At 34.8% G+C, this 20082-nt stretch overlaps 1 protein-coding gene across 1 annotated transcript in view; it reads right to left on the reverse strand.

The window, feature by feature from the left end:
• Nucleotides 1–20082, reverse strand: part of ZCCHC7 (zinc finger CCHC-type containing 7) — a 306544-nt gene that overhangs the window by 22948 nt on the left and 263514 nt on the right. Inside the window, exon 6 of the mRNA XM_036741559.1 lies at nt 16455–16490. Coding sequence (XP_036597454.1) covers nt 16455–16490 — 36 coding nt within the window. The remainder of the gene's footprint in view (nt 1–16454; nt 16491–20082) is intronic.

Consider the following 20082-nt stretch of genomic DNA (forward strand, 5'->3'; position numbering starts at 1 on the left):
GTTTTATCTTGATTTTTATTAGTGACTAAAGCATATATATTAATGTACATTAAAGATACATTAAAAGATATACACATAAACCATGTATTCAAATATATGTATACATTTTATATCAAACTGTATACAAACCTATTAGAACTATTTGAAAAATCAGAAGATGAATGTAACCAAACAAAGCCTGAGGTTTTCATTTTTACCGTTATTCTAAATGACTCACAGCCTTCCTTTTCTCTAAGTTCTATTTACTCTGATGAACTACTCTTGAACGTAAGACACAAAAGCTGGAAATAACATAGCTGCAATAACCCACTCAAAAGGTAGGAAGGATTGTGTTAAAACATGCTTCAATTTTGTCTGTTACTCTCAGAATAATAAACAAATGTAAAATAAAAATGCTAGCTGAAGGGAGGTAAATCGAATACTTTAAGACAATGTTAAAATTCTTTACTCTCTTATTTGCTGCCATTTCAACATAGCTAAAGGAATCCAGAAAACATTTTACGAAGATCTAATATCATAACATCTTCCCAGGAATTTTGCTGGTTTTTAGCATTAGTAATGTATAGGCATCCACGTAACCATTAAATATAAGACTGAAAGGGTTTTACTTGAAGTAGAATAACCCGAAGTTATTTTTTCTTATTTGTAAATAGGAGATTGAGATGATTTATTATATACCCTGTTCTAGGTAGGAAGTTTCATTTGTAATTTTTTTGATGGTAGGATTAAGATAAGAACATTTTCCTCAACATATATGCAAGAATCCAAGATTTATAGGATTCTATTTGCTTATAAGTGACTATCATTTCCACATGAAATATAAAATATACTATTCACTTGTATTTCCCCCCCAAAATTATCCTACCATGTTTTTAAAATAGTATATATTTTACATGGCCATTTCCATTTAAAAAAGGGTTGTCATAAAGATTTCTTGTTATATCATTGGATAAAATGATTAGTCCTTATAATGGCTCATAAGATAAATCAAATAAAGAAAAAAAATTCAGTTCTTTGCAATGGCAAAACTAAACCTGAACTTCACAGAAAGCAAGTCTATTTTTTCAAAATATCTTTCAGAAATCACAGTGCCAAGTTAATTGTTCTTCCTCCTCTCTGACAGCATGTAAGCTCCATGAGGGCAAGGATTGTTTCTTTTTTAACTTTGTATCTCATGAAGTGCAGAGTAAGCTCTTAATCCCTTGTTCCCTTATCCTAGCGAGACTACTTCTTGCCAAACTCCAACCGTGCATTATCCCCACTAACTGCTGCCTAGGCTCCTACTCAGGTGCTGCTGATCAGAACTGAAAAAACAAATGATCAATCCATGCTGATAGGTTCCACTACAAATTTATGTCAGCCAATCAAATCAACAAGTATTTGTCAAATAACTACTATGCATCAGTCATTATGCTAAGTGCTGGGTACATAAAGTCTAAGTGAGGAGACAACAGGCAAACAATTATATACAAATGAAATATACACAGGATAACTTGGAGATAATCTCAAAGGGAAGGTACCATAACTACAGGGGATGAGGAAGGAATTTTTGCAAAAGGCATGATTTTAGTTATAAAAAAGCCAGGGAAACTTTCAAGGCCTGGGAGACAGTCATTGAAATTGCATGGAGCTGGGAGATGTAGTGGAACAGCAGAGGCCAGTGTCATTGGATGACAGAATACAAAGAAGGGGAGTAAAGGGTAAGAAGACTGAAAAGCCAGAAAGGGGCCAGGTAATGAAGGACATTAAAAGCTGAACAGAATGTTTTATATGTGACCTTAGAGGGAATAGGGAACCACTGTAATTTATTAAATAGTGGGGTGACATGGTCAGATCTCCATTTTAGGAAGATCATTTCTACAGCTGAATGGAAGTGCTAATCTTGAATTGGTCCCTCACTGCAGCAAGGAAATCTTCCCAATCAATTTCCTATCCTGTTATTCCAAACCTATTTTTTTTTGTCCCCAAGCTTCCCATGTCACCCTCTGTCACTATTTTCTCAGCTGAAGCCTTCCTTCCTATTTCACCAAAAAGATTGAGGCCGTTCATCAAGAACCCCTGGTTCTCTTCTGCCTCATCTCATATCACCCGGCCATTTTTTCTAACTTTCTTCTTTCAATTTAGTCTACAAGGAGGGGGGCCCTGCTGCTTGCCAAGGTTAACAATACTATAGGCACCCGAGACCTCGCCCCACTCCTATATTCTTTAGCAGACTGCCGTCATCATCTCCACTTCTAGAATTTTCAAGCTATCCCTATCAGTTCGTTCCTTGCTGCTTCAAGTCTTTTATCCTTAAAAAACAAAAACAAAACAAAAACAAAAAACTCATTAGATCCCACTACTTTTACTATCATCCTGTATTTCTCTTTTCCTTCTCAGCTAAATTCCTCAAAAAAGCTGCTAGCTATGTGGTGCAGTGTACAGAATGGAGTCAGGAAGACCTGAGTTCAAATGCAGCCCTACATACTTACTAGCTGTAGGCAAGTCATTTAACCTCTACTTCCATTTCCTCAACTGTGAATGGAGGTTTTAATAGTACTTACCTCTTAAGGCTGTTGTGAGGATCAACTTCGATAATATTTGTAAAGCATTCAGCATAGTGCCTGGCACACGGGTGCATAACAAATGCTTGTTCCCTTTTCTTCTTCTACTCAATGCCTCCACCTCTCTCGCTTCCTTCTAAACTCTCTGCATTGTTTAAATGAAACTGCTCTCACAAAGTTACCAATAATCTCTTAATTGCTAAATCTAATGGCCTTTTCTCAATCTTCATCCTTCCCAACCTCTCTGGAGTATTGGACACTTTCTGCTCTGGGATACTCTCTAATAGCTGAGTGGGTATTACCTCATTCAAAGTGAGAACCTGAAAAGGCCTTAGCCTGAAAGGGCCAGGGTCTCCTAATGCATCCTCGGTCATCTCCAGTCATCCTGATGAATATTTGGCCACTGGACTCAGATGGCTCTGGAGGAGAAAGTGAGGCTGGTGACCTTGCACAGCCCTCTCTCACTCAAATCAAAGTCAACTGCAAGTCATGTCATCATTTCCCTGATGTTATGGTCCTCTTTGAAAACAAAGGACAAACACAACCTTACTGTTTTCCTAGGGTCCTTTGCAGGTTCTTTCCAATACCTTTGGATGTCCCCCAAACCTGTGTTCTAGGCCCCCTTTTCTTTTCTTTTCTGTAATCATCTCAGCTCCCATGGGTTCAATAATCATCTCTATGTGGATGATTCCCAGATCTGCTTAATCAACCCTAATTCCCAATCTGTTGTATAGTTCCATACCACCTATTGCACACTTCAACATCTCAAAATTTAACATATCCAAAACAGAACTCCTTTTTCCTTCCCCTCCCCTCCTTCTAAACTTCAACAATACCTCCATTCTTCCAGTTACCCAGGTTCACAAACTTCATGTCACCCTCAACTCCTTACTTACCTGACACTTCCAATCAATTGCCACATCTTGTATTTTCTTCCTTTATAACATCTCTTGCTTATGTCCCCTTCTTTCCAAGATACAACTATCATCCTAGTTCAGGCTCTTACCACCTCTGGCCTATATTATTCCAGCAGCCTTCTAATTGTACCCTCTGCCTCAAGTTTCTCCATCTAGTCTCCATTTGGGCTACCAAAATGATTTACCTAAAATATAAGTCTGACCATATCTCTCTCCCTACTCTTTAAACTCCAATGGCTTGATATTGCCTCTAGAATAAAATATAAATTCCTGTTCAACATTTACAGCTCTCTACAACCTGGCCCTATTCCTATGTTTTCAATGTTTTAACTCATGACTCCCCTCCACGCACTCAATGATCTAGCCAATTTGTTCTGCATATACCACTCCTGTCCATTTTCTATCTTTGTGGCTTTGCACTGGCTCTCCTCCAAGCATGGAACACTCTCCCTCTTGAACTCTGCCTTCGGGGATCCTTGGTATTCTCTAAGATTCAGTTCTTAAAAGGGCACTTCTTGAAGGGGCCCTTTCCTGGTCCTCCTGTCTCTTAGTATTTTTCCCTATATAGGGCTATCTTTTATCTGTTTTCTATGTATCTTATATGTACTGATTTAGTTAGTCAGTCAACACATATGTATTAGGTGACTACTATGTGCCATGTACCACGTTAAGTTCTAAAGATATAAAGAAAGGAGAAGTTAGCCTCTGTTCTCAAGTGGCTCCCTCCAATGAGGGAGACAACATGCAGACAATTATGTATAAACAGGATATACTCAGGGAAGGTCTCTGAGGGAAGACATTAAGATTAGGGAGATTAAGATTATGCGCATGCTGTTTCCTTCATTAGAATGCTTCTCACAGATAGGGGCTGTTTTTGTTTTTTCTTAAAGCAGTGTCTGGCACATAGTTACCTAATAAACCATCGAGGAAATGCTTGTTTATTGAGTTCCTAGAACTCCCTAAATATCTATAAAACAGAATTCTAAAACGTCAAATTTGCAATGCAGTAAAAATTCTTATATGCACTTCTAGAGATGGAAGAGAAATACTGCAAATACATCAAAAGTAAAAACTGAGGCAAATGTTAACTAGGAAAATGATCACTGTATATTGCTATCAACTTAAAAAATAATACTGCAGACTTTGAATGGAATGGTCTGTATGGATTTTCCTGATCCAAACTAATAGAGAGTCCCTCTTCATTTTAAGCTCTGTCATTCAAAGGAACATCTCTAAAGTGTCGAGCATCCATGAGTTGATTACAAGTCAGCAATATACCTCTAAAGGAGGTGATAAGCAATAGAGAAGGCTAATTCCTAAGTATTTGTTTAGGAATTCAGTCTGCTGTTAAGGACTAGTTCTAAAATAACATCTCCTCTTACTCAGGACTTGTGAGGGGAAGAGGGAAAATCCCATGAGATGGAGTATTAACAGTGGGAAATTTGTATATTACTAGATCCAGGTTAAAAGTATAAATTATGATAATGTAAACCAAAGGTTTCAACATATAAACAATGAAGGAATACTATATCATGATTTGGAATACAATTTATCCAATGGAAAATTTTTGTGGGATTGTGTTGGTAAGCAAAATGGGCTCTTAGCACTTAGTTCAACAAGCTCTTGAAGAGTTTGGCTTTTGTTTGCTTTGAGTAATTCAGCGTATTTCATTGAGTCTTACTAAGTGCTAAGCCCCAGGCCCAAACCCCTATTAGGTGTAAAACCTATGTGCGTGTGGATTGGTAACTAAGGTGGGGCCCAAGGTGGGGCTAACTCAGGGGAGGGCCTAGTTTTACACATGAGTCTGAGTGATAGGTTTGGGACATCAGAGGCTTTTAGACCACGTGGGTTTAAGTCGCCTCTTTGTGACGATTTTAGGTCACGTGGGTGAGTCGCATGTGTGACTCTCCCCGACCCCAAAAAAGATATAAAACCAGGGGTTGGCTTTCTGTTCTTTGGAGCTCTTTCCCACAGCAGTGGTGGCAGGAGTGACTCTGGGCCAGCCCTCGTTATGAGCTCCCCGGCTGAACCTAGATGTTGGTGGCTATGAATCTGTATTTGGTCTGTCTGTCAATGTCTGTAGTTTCTTTGGGGCTCTCACTCGAGATGGTGTTGATGCGGAGACTCCGGGCAGCTGTAGCTAAGGGCCCTCCAGCTTGTAACCTGGATGCTGAGACTTTGTTAAACTCTGGTAACTACTGGGATTTGAATCAGATGAGGTCTGTCTGTCGATGTTTGTACTTTGTTTATATTTTGCTCTGAAGTTCAAGGTGCCGGTCTTTTCCTGTGAACTAAGTGAATGATATTTGTATGCTGAATTAAAGTAAGCTTGTCAACCCCTTAATGTTGCTTTCCTTAGTTAAGCAGATCAAAAGAACCTGTGCCTTTGCAGGATGCTGGTAGTGTGCTTGTTGTTGGGCTTCTGTTGGTCTTTCACCCCCACAACAGCTGCTAGCCGGATTGTGGAAACAGGATGAAGCACTTGTGTCAGAAAAACAAAACCAAACCTTTGAAAGTCACATAAAAATGGTTCTAGTTATATAAAAGAATAAGGATTGAATCAGTGATTGTGTTGATACAGGGATCTCCTGGATGAGAAAAATTTCTTAATAATAATGCAGAACATCAACATCTCTATAACTGATAGTCCCTGCAAGTTGTGTAGAGAGAAATTAAATGTTTTCCTCAGGGTCACTGAGCCAGTGTATGTTAGTAACAAGACTGGAACCCAGATCTTCCAGACTCCAAGGCTAGTGTTCTGTCTACTAGGTGATTTTGCCTCTCACACTTTTATAAAATGCACTAGAAGTCGTATATACACACACATAGAGAAGTGCATAATAATTATATAGTTAGGAAAAGGTAGAAGAGATACTACCTAAGAGCCTAGGACAACTAATTCAATTTGCTAAATTGATAAAGGAAACGAAAAATTCGCTAACATGATCCAATATTATCTAGATGATGTGTACATGAGGATTATTTTTTCCAAAGAGTAATCCAAAGGATTATACTTGTTTCTAGGGACTAAATTTGTATTTTTGTTACGTGGCTTGCTGGTAGAGTTGTACATTATTTTGCAACTTTGACAAGCATTTATTAGGTGTCTAATAAGTACATGGCCCTGTATTTGGTACTAGGGATACAAAGACAAAAATATAACCTGAGCCTAAGAATGAAGGTGAAAGTATGATTTAAATATTCTGATGACTTTGGATTAGAAGTAATATTCTTAAACTTGGTCATATATTATGTAATAGTTATCAAAGTGTAGTTCCCATGCCTAGGAAAAAGCACTTGCAGAAAAAACATTATTTTCTTGTACATTAAATAGACATGCATATGCGTATGTGTGTGCATGTGTGTGCGTGTGTGTGCATGTGTGTGTGTCTAGCTGTCCCTGATTATTATCAATGCCACTGGAAAGGGAATGACAAACTATTCTTTATCCTGTGCCTCTATTGACAATCCCTGTGACTACCTAGACCAAAGCCTGCTTCCCTGGCTACTATTCCCCAGTGCCTGGTGCACAGTAGGCACTTTATAAATAAATGCTTGTTGACTGAGAACCAACTGGGTTCATAGATTGTGGAATGTACTTGCTCATGAGAGATTTAATGACAGACAACATTTCTGTTTTAAAATTTTCAATCAGGTTTCGTCAATAATCCATTTATTTTTATATTCTCTTTCACTGTCCTTTTTTTTCTTTATACTTAGGATCATGGAATTTAGAGCCTGAGGGGACCATTAAAGATCATTTCACGCAGATTTCCACCCCCCAAAAATTTCTAATGTACTTACTGTGTAATATTACATTTTGTTGTAAAGGCGGGTATCTTGTGTGAACTTTGTATCTTTCCTACCGTCTAGCACGATACCCTGTATGTAGGAAGGGTTTAATTAATGTTATCTGTTGATCATGTTGTCCAACCCTAATTACACGTTTAAGAAAACACAAGATCCTGGGACTTGGAATTATTTGCTCACACTTATATAAGCACAGTAAGCAGCAAGTTAGGTTCTGAATCTAAGTCTTGTGAGTCCTATCTTCCTGCTTCTTTCTACTACACACACTTTCTACTACCACACAATGCTTGGAGTTTATCTCTGTAGCTTATTTATTGCCATAAAAGAACATGCATGAATTTGAAAACTTTTATTAACTACTTAAGACAATGGATACTTTTAGTGAATCATAATACGTAAATTCTAAATAAGACTGCTTATTATATTTAAAGGTTATGGTTGAAAATGTCTACAAGTATCTCAGTGACTTTCAAATATTTAAGAAAGAGCTCTTAGACATGTGTATATGCAAGTATCTAAATATGAAATTTAATGCATATAATTTAACATGCCAATAATTCATATTTTGGTGTGACTTCATTGGTACAGGTAATTCCCAATGAGGAAAGTCTCTTATCAATGGCAATAAATTGTTCCGCAATTTGTACTCTTAAAGAGGTTAAAGTGACTTGGCCAGAGTCACAGAGCCAGCATATATTACATTGTGTTGGCACTAAGGCTGGCTTTCTATTCACTTACCAAGCCATCAATCATGCAGACATCTGCAAAATCATATACATGGCTATTAAAATCCAGTGCTATCTGCTATACCACTTCTGCTTCTATCACTGCACTCACCAGATCCTAATCACTGAAATGGTTAGTTCATAAAGGAGAGCACTTAAAATGATCAACGACATATGATGAAATGGCTTTTTAAGCCATTTGTACATATTATATACATACAAATGACAGGCCAAAGAGTAGATACAGGCAAGAACTCAAGATTCAAATTTTAAAGAAACAGTATAATTCATAATCCCCCAAACTAGCAAATACTTTGAAAAAAATCTAATTTTAAAATACTCATGAGCTAGGTCTGATACTTATATTGAAATTCTTGTCATAACAATGGCACTATTTTTTTTTTGGTTGGCTTAGTAGTAGAACAGTACTTTATTTGTTATTTAAACCATTTTTCTTAGGATTGTATTAAAAAACAAACAAGTATGTAGTGGTTTTCTCCTACCAGAAATAAAAAGTTGATGGAGAGATAAAATACTTCTAAATGGCACTCGCCACTGCCCACACACACACCAGAGATAGTGTGGTGTAATGGATAGAGAGCTGGCCTTCGAGCTAGGAAAACCAGGGTTCAGGTCCTGCCTCTGATACAGAGTGCCTGTGTGACCTCAGGTAAATCTATGAAGAAAAGAGGCTGAGCTGTATTGGTAGAGGAAGTTTTCTCACCCTGGGGTTCCCTGTATCAATGAAAACACAGGTCCAGAGCCTCTCCAAAGACAGAAAAAACACAATAGTTGATTTGAGAAGTGGCAAGTGTAGCTCATTGATAAAGGTTGATTTTGGAGTCAGAAGTTCAAGTGCTGCCTCAAGACACCTGCTAGCTTTGTGACCATGATCAACACCTCCGTCACTTACTCTCTGAGTGTCTTTGGTATTTCTTCAGATCACTAATAGATGGAGTTATGCTGATCTGCATTGGTGGAAGAAGTTTCCATCCTGCAGAGCTCACCACCACAATGATGAAATCACAGGCCCAGATAAAACTGATTTCAACCGAATTTTGCCAATGAGTCTACAATTTTTAAATGAATATTATAATTCTGTTCTTAGCAACATATGTTAAGCACACTTGGGAGAAAAAAATGATGAACCATTTATTGTACATGATTGCACTAAAATACTTTAACAAATCCAAATAGCCTTCTCTACTTTTTTTTTAACCTATTTATTATCCTAATTATACATACTTACTTGAGGATGAGAACAAAACTAATGGCAACATGCATATTTTGAAAAAAACTGAAGCAGAAGTGAAACCTGAACCCAATAATGTAAATTCTAAATATACTGGTCTTTTTGTAGGAATTAAGCTGAAGGTATCAAAGAAAACAGTGTTTTTTGCCAAAAGGAAAGAAACACACAACAATTTTCCATTGTACTGGAACTGTGTGATGTCACTGCTGTAGGGAACTCCTGGTGAGGAAATTACTTCTAGCAAGGTGGATTTTCGGCTGTTCTGTCACTTAGAGCTTTGGAGAGTTGTCTCAGACCCTGAGAGGTTACGTGACTTGCCCAGGGTCCTAGAGCCAATACCTGTCAGAGGTAGGATTTCAATCCAGGCTCGTCCTGGCTCTGAGGCCAATTTTCTTTCCACTTTGTTAGGCTGAATCTCAATTCAGAAAAGAATGAAAACAAAACTAAGAGGATCATAGATTTAGAGCATGAAGGGACCCTTAAAGGTCAACCTCTCTATTTTATACTGAGCCCTATAGAGTAATTTGCCTGTGGTTACACAATTAATAAATAGCAAAGCTAGGATTTGAAACTGAGTACTTTTATTCCAAATCCAGAGCTCTTTCTGCTATACTACAGTATCTCCTAAATTCACCAGTTATTGAGAATTTAAGGACATTTAGAAGATTGTAAAAGTATGCTCCGGCTTAATTCAGACTGAAATAACTTTATTTCCTAGTTGTAAAATGATTGGCCAACTTTTATCATTAGAGAGCTGAAACCTTTAAATTTATAAGAGAATCAGAGACATTAGTTGATTGTTAACATGGCAGCAAAATACTAAAATAAAAGAAATTGTGTTCAAATTCTGTTATGTTAGTTTCTCATTTAAATAAAAATGATCAGTGCAGTAAAATACTGAAAATAAACCAAGTCAGGAATCCTGGCCCTTCAGAGATACAGACAATTCGATTTTTCTCTGAAAGGAAGAAAAGTCTGTATTCTGTTGTATCCTAAATTTAATTTTTCTTTTATACATTTCATACAAACTGTAGGAACCTTAATCAACAACTAGGTTCTTTGGGGACAATTATGAAAAATAATACATGATTACGTAACTTTCAACAATCCCTTTTTTCATTTATAGAAGCATTGAGAAGCTGCTTTTTGATGAAGTGGTCTAGTAGAATTAATAAATCTAGTAGAATCCATATTTTTGGAATACATTGGCTTTGGCACGTCTTCCAATATCTTCCAAGGGTACATTCTGTCAAAATGTGGTATGATGTACTTGTGACAGATTTTTAAAATACGTAGTAGATGGTCTATATGTAAAGATGTAGAATTAATACAAATGGCTGCATTATAACCAAAGTAATAACTCTGAAAGTTTTTATCTTACCAAAGTAACTTTATTTTGCTTTGCAAGTTTGAACTTTTTACTGGTAATTTTATAATTTGGTAAATTTTGGTTACCTAAAAATTTTATAAGTACACATTTTGTTATTTGAAAAACTGCTTTTAAAACATAATTATTCAAATATGTTTATTATTCCTATGATCTCAAATATAGTATTACAGAAACAATAATTGTTATGTATGAAATTCTAATTTAGCTGGAATTCAAATAATCAAGAAGATAAAATCATCCCAACGTTTTTAAAGGCCTGTACAATGAAAATTATGTTCAGAATGATAACCGAAGCACTCCCAGAACCTGTATCTTGTAAATCATCAAATAAACTATCACTCAGTGAAAGCTTTAAAAATTGAACATAGTTACAGAATTTAACTAAAACTTATTCCTTGGGGTTCTTAAAATGACAACTTTTCTCTTTTACATGAAAGTTAGTGATAAAAGAATAGGAAAATGTTTATATCATTTATTTGTTTTTTCCAAAACCCTTTACAGATTTAGAAACAAAAGCAAACTAGCAGGCAACTGTATTTGGTTTCAATTAGTAAACAGTATGAAGTATATTTTACTGATTTCCAATTCTTTGAAAAAAAGTAATTATGTCACATATGACATAACGGTATATCTCCTCAAATTAGCCATTTGGGATATAGGGAAGTTTATTGTAAAAATTACTATACAGTCTCCATTTTGCAATTATTATACTTTACCTAAGTAACAAATCTTAGCTCCTCAGGAAGTTAGCAAAGTAATTTTTAAATACCAAAGTAAAGCTTCTAAACTATTAACTTGTTATTATAAAGTCCTTATTTCATTTATTGTCCTTGTACCCCCAGTGCCTGGCATGCACGGTACCAGGCACACAATAAACGTTTGATAAATCCTTATTGATTGATTGTGAAGCATTGCCTTTGGAATGATTTATATAGACTCAACAACTGATGGGAAAAAATGTTTTTAAAGAGACTTCAGATCTATCAACTACAAACACTCTAACTTTCCAAAACAGTTAAAATTTAAGCCACTCTTCCACTTTCTAAAATAATACATGCTAAACCACTGAAAATATTTTTTATGGTAGATACCATGCTAGTAATCAAAGTCATAAATAAAGGCCTCTAAAGACCATGGAAAAACTATTTATTAGGTACTTGGTATATGTCAAATTGGAAGAAATGTATTTTATATCATAAAAAGACTTGCTTGAAATAAGCATTTAAAATGATTTATTATGATGCTTTATTACTTTATTTTGAAATAATAATTACCTATTCTATCAACTGTTGTTTGGATAAGCATTAGTAATTGTACTTCAATACAAAATCCTAGGACAAAGACTTTCATTAACCATACTTATATAGCTACCAAATCGATCTCTATATCTATGTAATTACATTGTTTTGTTTAAAACATTTAACATCCTTCTTACTTTAAATTCTATACTTTTGAATATTCTGTTCTACAATATGGAACTGGGAAGCCTTGGTGGAACAACCTACAAAGCAATGATGTGCACACACTTCTATATTACGTAAAACTAAAAGAAAAAAATCCATTTTCAAATTCTGTCTTGAAAATAAGGAAAGAAAACTGAATAGTCAGTGAGATGGAATGGAATATTAATATATACAAAATGTCATTATTGATAACTGTCATTCAATGAACTCAGGTAAGCCCATGGTAGTTACTAGTGAACTCTGACCTTATGTAAGTTTGTCCAATTTCTACATCCCAGAGTAGGAAAGCAAGAAAACAATTATTCTTCCCCCGAATACTTTAAACACAGCTTCCACATTAACTGCAAGGCTATTTCTTTTTGGCTAGTATGTCACATAAATAGCCCAAATATTTTTAAAGTAAAGGTGAGTTCTGAGCTTAATTATCATAAGGAGGTCATATTTGATAGAGCCACAATTTTCTAAATTCTAGGTTACACTTTAATTTACAGAAAAAAATTTTAAAAATGATGGTAAATTGCACATTATTTTGACAGTGATACACAAAGAAATAAAAGCAAAATTTAACACAGAACATGTATCTTTTTTTTCTATCTTTAATATATATATGTTAAAACAGTCCACTCCTGGTTTACTTTTTTACATAAGTAGATTAAACATAAGATTAACTAACTGTCAAAAGGACGTCAAATTATAGTATGCACTAGCTAAGAATTCTGTTCCAAGTAAAATTCTGCTGGTGGTCATTCTGCCTTAGGATTTTCAATATAAATGAAGCTAGAAATGATAGGGGTTGGGGGAGGGATCTTATTGCCTGAACGTCATTGAAAGAAGGTAAACAAAAAGATCAGGAACTAGTTATCTGCAAGGTAAAAAAAAAAACTGCTCAAAAATCAACTGGAGTATAATCTCAAAAATATCAGAAATTAAAACACAAGTCTTGCCATTTAAGGCTTTTTCCTCAATATTCTAAACCTATTTCCTGGTAGAAGTCAAAACTGTTTTTGATTTAATTAAATTAGAATCTTGCTATTTTTATTTAATCCATGTAGACCCTGAACTGAGATGTGAATAATCAATGTATTGGTGAATATAATTTTACAAGGTGAAATATATAAGAAGAAAGGTAAAGTCACAGTGAATGGAATATATTTACATAAATAGGGAATACCATCTAAATTTATAGGCATGTATCCCTCAGAAGAGTTATGTTAGTATGTATCCCAAGAGGCTATTCACCTATAGATGATGTATGGTTAAGATTGGTTAAAAAACTGTTCAATCCATACTTGAGTAGACATATCCCATTTGTCTCATTAAATAGATGAAATAATGAATTTACTCAGTATATTTGCCAATTCCAGCACAATGTGTTTTACAGCAACAGAATATGCCTAATCCTTCTTTCTACTTATATATTTAGGGACGTGATGCTCTTTTTAAGGTGTCAGATTTTGAAGAAAAATAGATTGGTGGTTCTAAATAGGGCTTGCCAACTATCAGCTCACATTAAAAAATACCTGTCTTATTTGTAGGAATCAAATATATCTTAAAGGCCTTCATTCAAAAATTTAAAATTTTAAAGTTCCCAAAATGGATCATCAAACAATTCCATTTTCTAACAAAATGTTTTGTTATGTTTAATGCTATATGAATGCAATAATTCATGTAAAAAACCCATAAAATTCTACCTTTATCCATGAATGGAATTTTAATAATCACAGACTTTTGTATTTAACCTACAGCAATTAGAACTTGATTCCTTAGTCTGCACAATGATCTACAAACTAAATTTCAATATTCTGTTCTGTACCTGCTTTTACCATTCCAAGAGACTTGCAATGATGAATGTTCAGAGGAGAAAAACTAATTTAAGTCTTAGCTTTTGAATGTTTCATAGTTCTAAATAGACTGGGTCACATGAAAGTCTATTAGCAATTGTATTTTTTTTAATATTTTTTGGTCATTGTTCTTGCTGCTGTTACATTAAAGTGTGAGAACTACTAGGAGTCAATAGATGGCAGTCCATCTCCTAGAAAAGAGACTGATGATGAATAAAATCACCATGCATTCTGGTTCTATTTCCAAAAGGCATCCATACTGTTTAATTACACACTTTTTAATATCATGCTGTTATAATGCTAAGGCATGTTTTATATGCACCTTCAGTAAGTGTTTTAGATGCACAAACACAAACACATTATAAATGTGTCTGAAGGAATAAAACACTGGATGTTTGTCCTTGTACACTAACATAGTTATTCATTATAGCATGTTTTATAGAGCAACTTGAAAACTATGATGTCATTCAATAATCTTTTGGAAAAAAAAGTATGTATATTCTACTCTGCAGTAAATTATTTTAGAGCTCTATTTTTGCACTATATATAGTTCATGATGAAAATCTGGAAACAAACTCATTTCTTTCTCTTTTGTGTTTTTCTCCCTATTAAGAAACTACTCATTTTAAAGCCTGCATTTCTGGCAACCTACGAAGTAAACAGAATCTCTAAGTACTTTCTTCACCCAGTTAAAGTGGCTTTTATCTATTTTCATTCACATAGTGTCACTAGGAAAAAAGGTGGGGGGGGGGAGATAAAAAGTAGAATATTTTAAAGTATTATATAACAAAAACATTGATGAAATTAGTTTTGCTGTAAGTAAATCTTAGATCTTAAAATATGCAAAACATGATCATATTTCAATTAAATGCAGGTTGCAAAGTTGCCACCACGGAGCATGGTATGTCCATGGAGAGAGCAAAGGCATTATCAAAAATTATTTAGGGACTTCATGTAAAGTAATCAAATTGAGAGCTATAGATTATAGGTGAAGAAGACTTCTGTAACATAGGTAAGGTATAAACTTAATGTGATTAAATATGAAATTTATATTCACAACATTTGTATAATACTATCTTGATGGAAACTTTCACATTTAATAAAGAAAACCTTAAAATTTCACAATCATTTCATTTGATAATTTGATCTGATTCATTTGATAATTTTCAAGGTTTCTTTTTAAAAAATCTTTTAAAAGTAGACAGTTGTCTTGGTAATGAAGACCACTTACACTACAAATGAGTAAGATATGTGAATGCTATTTTATTGGGAATTGCCATGGACCTAGAAAAAAACCAGAACAGTAAAATACACAAATACTGAGATACTCTGTAAATAAACAAAATGCCTAAGCAGAGTAGCTAGGGAGGTGTATCTAAATGTTTCTTGACACCTCTCTTCTGGAGTGAAGATAAAGGAATCACTGCTTTCCATTGAGTGTTTTAAAGAAATAAAGCAAACATAAAAAAGAAAGTGAAAGTACATGATCCCATCCATTGCTTTTTTCCTACTAACTTTTCATCTCTTAAGTTAAAAGGCAAAGAACAAGTACAAACAGAACCGGCACTTTCCAAGTTCACTTGTTTGCTGGTTTGCTCTCCCCCCTCCCCCCAATTTGTAAGAGTGTAAAGAAACAGAACAAAGTACAGACACATTTTTCCCTTCCTATTTTACCACTAGCTTTCATTTGAAAGTTGTCAAATATTTAAAAGCAAAAGTTGTTTTAATTAAATTATACCACTATAGTCATTTTTCAAAAACTTACACTGTGAGTCAAACAGGTAAGACACCTGTATTAATGAATTAGTGAAAACATAATTTAAGCTAAATATTAAAAGTGAATTGACTTCACAATCCTCAGTTATTAGTCAACTAAATTTTGCAGCAAACTATTATAAACCAAGAGTGTGCTTTATACTTCTACTTAGCCTCAAATGATGATAAAAAGGAGAAATGAATGGCCTAGATGGTGGTAAGTAGATATTTTTACACCTTGAATGACCTGAGAATGGCTGGAGGATAAAGAAGCTAAACTATTCTTTATGAAAGATGTATAGAACTTTTCTAAGCTTAATTTTAAAATTCATATTTTCAAACTTTAAAGAAACTGAAGAAATCATATTGAAGGCACAGTGTGTGTGTTGCAGATAGCACAACTTTTTGTTTTCAAAGACTGAGTTGCTACCTAATTCACTTATGGCTCTCAACATAAATTTTAATATTTTTTAACGTCATAACAAAAGTAGATTGAAAGACAGTGGCAATGTGATGTAATCATTAAATGATGCCAGCAATAATAAAAAAAAAAAATCAGAACCTTTGAAGAATAGGAAGAGGAAGGATTGGGGGGGGGGGGAATGAGAAAAAAAAAGAGGGCTTCCTCTAGTACAAAAACTCTTCAGATGTTTATTATCTTCCTGCAGAAGATGCTTGTCTATATTTTATGGTCAGCAGTTCACAGAAGAGTAAATAGGCTGGGTCTAGGAGAAAATAAAAAAGGTGTTTCTACTTACCGTTAGGTGATACTGCCTCCATATTTCTGGGCAAGTCTGGAAAATAAAAATATTGATCAGCTGGGAGCATGAAACAAGGTGCTTTACAGCCTGTTGGTTTTGGCATAACACAGTATCCACTGGTGTCGGTCACAGCAAAATAAGAAGCTTAGCTGAAAGGGTCTGCATTTCAGCTTCAAAAACCTGGCTAGACAGTTTAATTGAATTTTACACTGGTTTAACACACTCCCTGCCATTGTCAAAAAGCCAGGAACAAAGTTTTCTCTCTCTCTCTTTTTTTTTGCTTAGAAGTTTTGGGGACTAAGATGCGATTAAGAGCAATAACTATAGTTAAACTGATAAATACACAGCTGTGGGCTAAAAAAAAAAATCAATAACCCTCTCTGCACATACCTTTTCAACTTGGGCCTTAGGAAATAATTTACAAGCTACTACTTTTAAAAACACTTCAGTGCGGCCTGATGATATGTTTCACTTAATTACCACAGGCCATAATTACTTTATGCCACAACTCTCAGGTGCAAGTTATTTTTTAATAAAGAAAACAAGTCTGTACCTTGCTTAACTTTTTGTCCTTTTAATCTCAGCAATTGCAAAACTATTACTGAAGTAGTTAAAATAAAAAGAAAAATAGTTAAGAAAAAACAGGAAAAGCCCTTTTCTTATGTACACATACATAAGCCCTCTCTCTTCTCCTACTCTAAACTCTATCCAACTGTGACTCAGTGGCAATTAGATGCTTGTGTTAAGGACAGAATTTTTTTTAATTAAACACCATTTTTTTTTTTAACAAATCACTAATATCTCACCATCTTTCCAGAGAAAAGGAGTGTTGTGGCTCATTATAACAAAATTACTTGTCTTTTTTATTTCAATATTCTTTATGTAAATAGACTAATAGTCGAGAAAAAGAAATATGCCACTGAAATTTGTAACTATGAACTCTTAAAATGATTTTGAAACCAGTTTATATTTAATAATGTTTTTATTTTCTTTCGGTTTAAAGGATCATATTCCTTGCTTCACACATGTTGGAAATGACCCATTGAATGTGTTACAATTATTTTTGAGTATATGAGTACAGAAATTAAACAACTGTCATTATTTTAAAGTGTCTACAGATCTTGAAACACTGCTGAAAATACTTTTGAATGACAAAATCAATATTACGCCTACCATATCCAATCAGAGAAGAATGAAGGTTTTTTCTAGCTGTGTAGTAACCCGAATTCAGGGTGCATTTAAAGTTTAATGACTCTAGGTACTTTTCTGTAGCAAGGACTGGCAAGTTAGTCTGTCTGATGGATCACTTCTCTAACTTCCTATTATGAATGTTAAAATGACTGACATATATGTGTGTATGTGTGTGTACACACTTAAAAACACACACACACACATACACACACTCTGTATACTGACTTCCTGGACAGAACACTGCTTGAATTGAACAACTACTTAAAAACATATGATGGTGCTTTTGGAAAGCAAAGAACTCTTCTGTTCCTTAGTAAAAATGAGAGATACAAACTAGCATATTTGTATATAAAAAGTCCTCAGCAATGGGATGTTGGGATGTTAAAACTTCCATTTTGTAAATGACATTATTCACATGCATATGTTTCTAATACACAGCACCATAACTGTGAACTTCTCCCAAAGCAGAATAAGCTTTTACTGTATATATTCTTTGAGGTGGATTATCACAGAGATAACCAATAGCTATTTATACATTAGTTATAGGTAGTTTTTGATTACCACAGTGTCCCCAGAATAATACGGTTGAAAAATTGCAATCACTGGGTTGTCATACATTGGCAGAATGCTACTCTGCCATGTGACCTTTACTTGTGCTGAAGCGATTTAATAATAAAAGCGAATTACTTGGTTTTTTGAACAATCACTTGATTGCTTTGGACATGAAGACACTATTTGATGCAGAAATCTATTGGTAAGAAAAGTGAAACTTCCATTTGCATCCAGCAAAAGAAAGGTTATTCCATCTTAAAGATCATAACAGAATCTCTTCAGGAAGCTATATTCTCCCTCGAAAATCCTACTTGTAGTTTAATTTGAAGTCTAAGAAAGGGTAAGCTATAAAAGAAAGTTAAATTTTTCTATGCTTATGGCAAAGATGAAATACCTTTATTTTAAGTGGTCACCAATACAATATATAAAATATATACCACTAATGAATGTTATAATCGTATATAATAGCAATATAATATAATCAACTCTAGTCTTCATTTTGGCGTCTGATACTTTCTGCTGCTCTTCAGCTGATACATACTTTTTCTTCATTAAATAACTGCATTGTGTAGTTACATGTCTAAGATTTGGCTGGAGAGTTATTACTGTATACACAGTTACTTAACTGAAGTAATTTACTATGGAGGTTCTAATTAAATATAGCAACTGAACCTTTGATTTAATTTGAATACTGAAAAATACGAATAGTCCTTTATGTTATACCTCTTGGTTTACAATAAATACTATGAACTAGAGCAAAACAATAAAATTGTACTGATTGGTTGTCCCAGTGAGCTGGCTCACCTAATCTGGCATTTAGAAATGTGATCACCAAATGTGCCCAACCCTAAAAACAGCCCTTCTGCTTAACTTAGAATGAACGATACTAATCTAAAGAATACTTCTAAATCTATTTCAACGATCTCATTTCTCATTTGCGAACTCTGGTTTAACTATTCTTCCCTACGAATATACTTGAAAAAATAAGCCATACATTAACATTTGGGTCTTCTTATTCATAAAATTCAGATATGAATCAACTAAGCTTACCACAGCAGATGAACTGAGGGCATATATTGTGTGTTTTGACCCATACTGCATTTTATCAGGTGCTAATTATTGTTTTATGAGAACACCAGCTCAGTGCATCTGTTGTTTAATTCCCACTTCCCTATTCTCAAATGTGAACATCAAAGAAAATAAAACACTCAATCTTAAACAGCCCCTGACAGCAGACCAAGACTCAAGTGCTCAATAGACAAGGCCCTTGCCACCAGTTCTCATATTTCCACAACAATGAACAAACACAAAAACAGCACTAAGCGGCCTTTCCTCTTTTTGAGCTCCCCTTGGCCAGTTGTCTGCCTTGTACTAGAGAGAACCCTTGAACACAACCCTGCTGGGAACACAACACAGGAGAAAGGATTAGCCTTACTAACATGCTAGCATTTGCAAAAGTGAAGGAAAAAAACCCCAGTACTGTATTTGGTATATGAATAACCAAAATGTATGAGCTGACAAGAGACCAGGACAGGCCTATGGCTCCCTGGGAGAAAATGTAGCTGTGATGAGTGACAGGGCTTTCAGGAAATATGTTCACAATCACAGACAGTGAAGGCCATGACCTAGATCGTTTAAGAGCTTGTCTTGTCAAATTATCAAAAGCTTCTTCCTCTCTGAATAAAGAGTGACATAAGTGAGTGTCAGAAAGCTGCAGGCTGACAAGCCAAGCATACAATAACAGAATGCACGTCACATACATGCCGAACACCGCCACTGCTAGCGGCAAATCTTAATGAGAGCGGGGTTGGCCCAAGAGACTTGGGTCCCTGCTGGCACAGCTACTCATCTCACAAAAATCCTTCAGCTCCAAGTCAGTTAT

This window comes from Trichosurus vulpecula, chromosome 1 (genome assembly GCF_011100635.1).
Source record: "Trichosurus vulpecula isolate mTriVul1 chromosome 1, mTriVul1.pri, whole genome shotgun sequence".
Taxonomy (NCBI): domain Eukaryota; kingdom Metazoa; phylum Chordata; class Mammalia; order Diprotodontia; family Phalangeridae; genus Trichosurus; species Trichosurus vulpecula.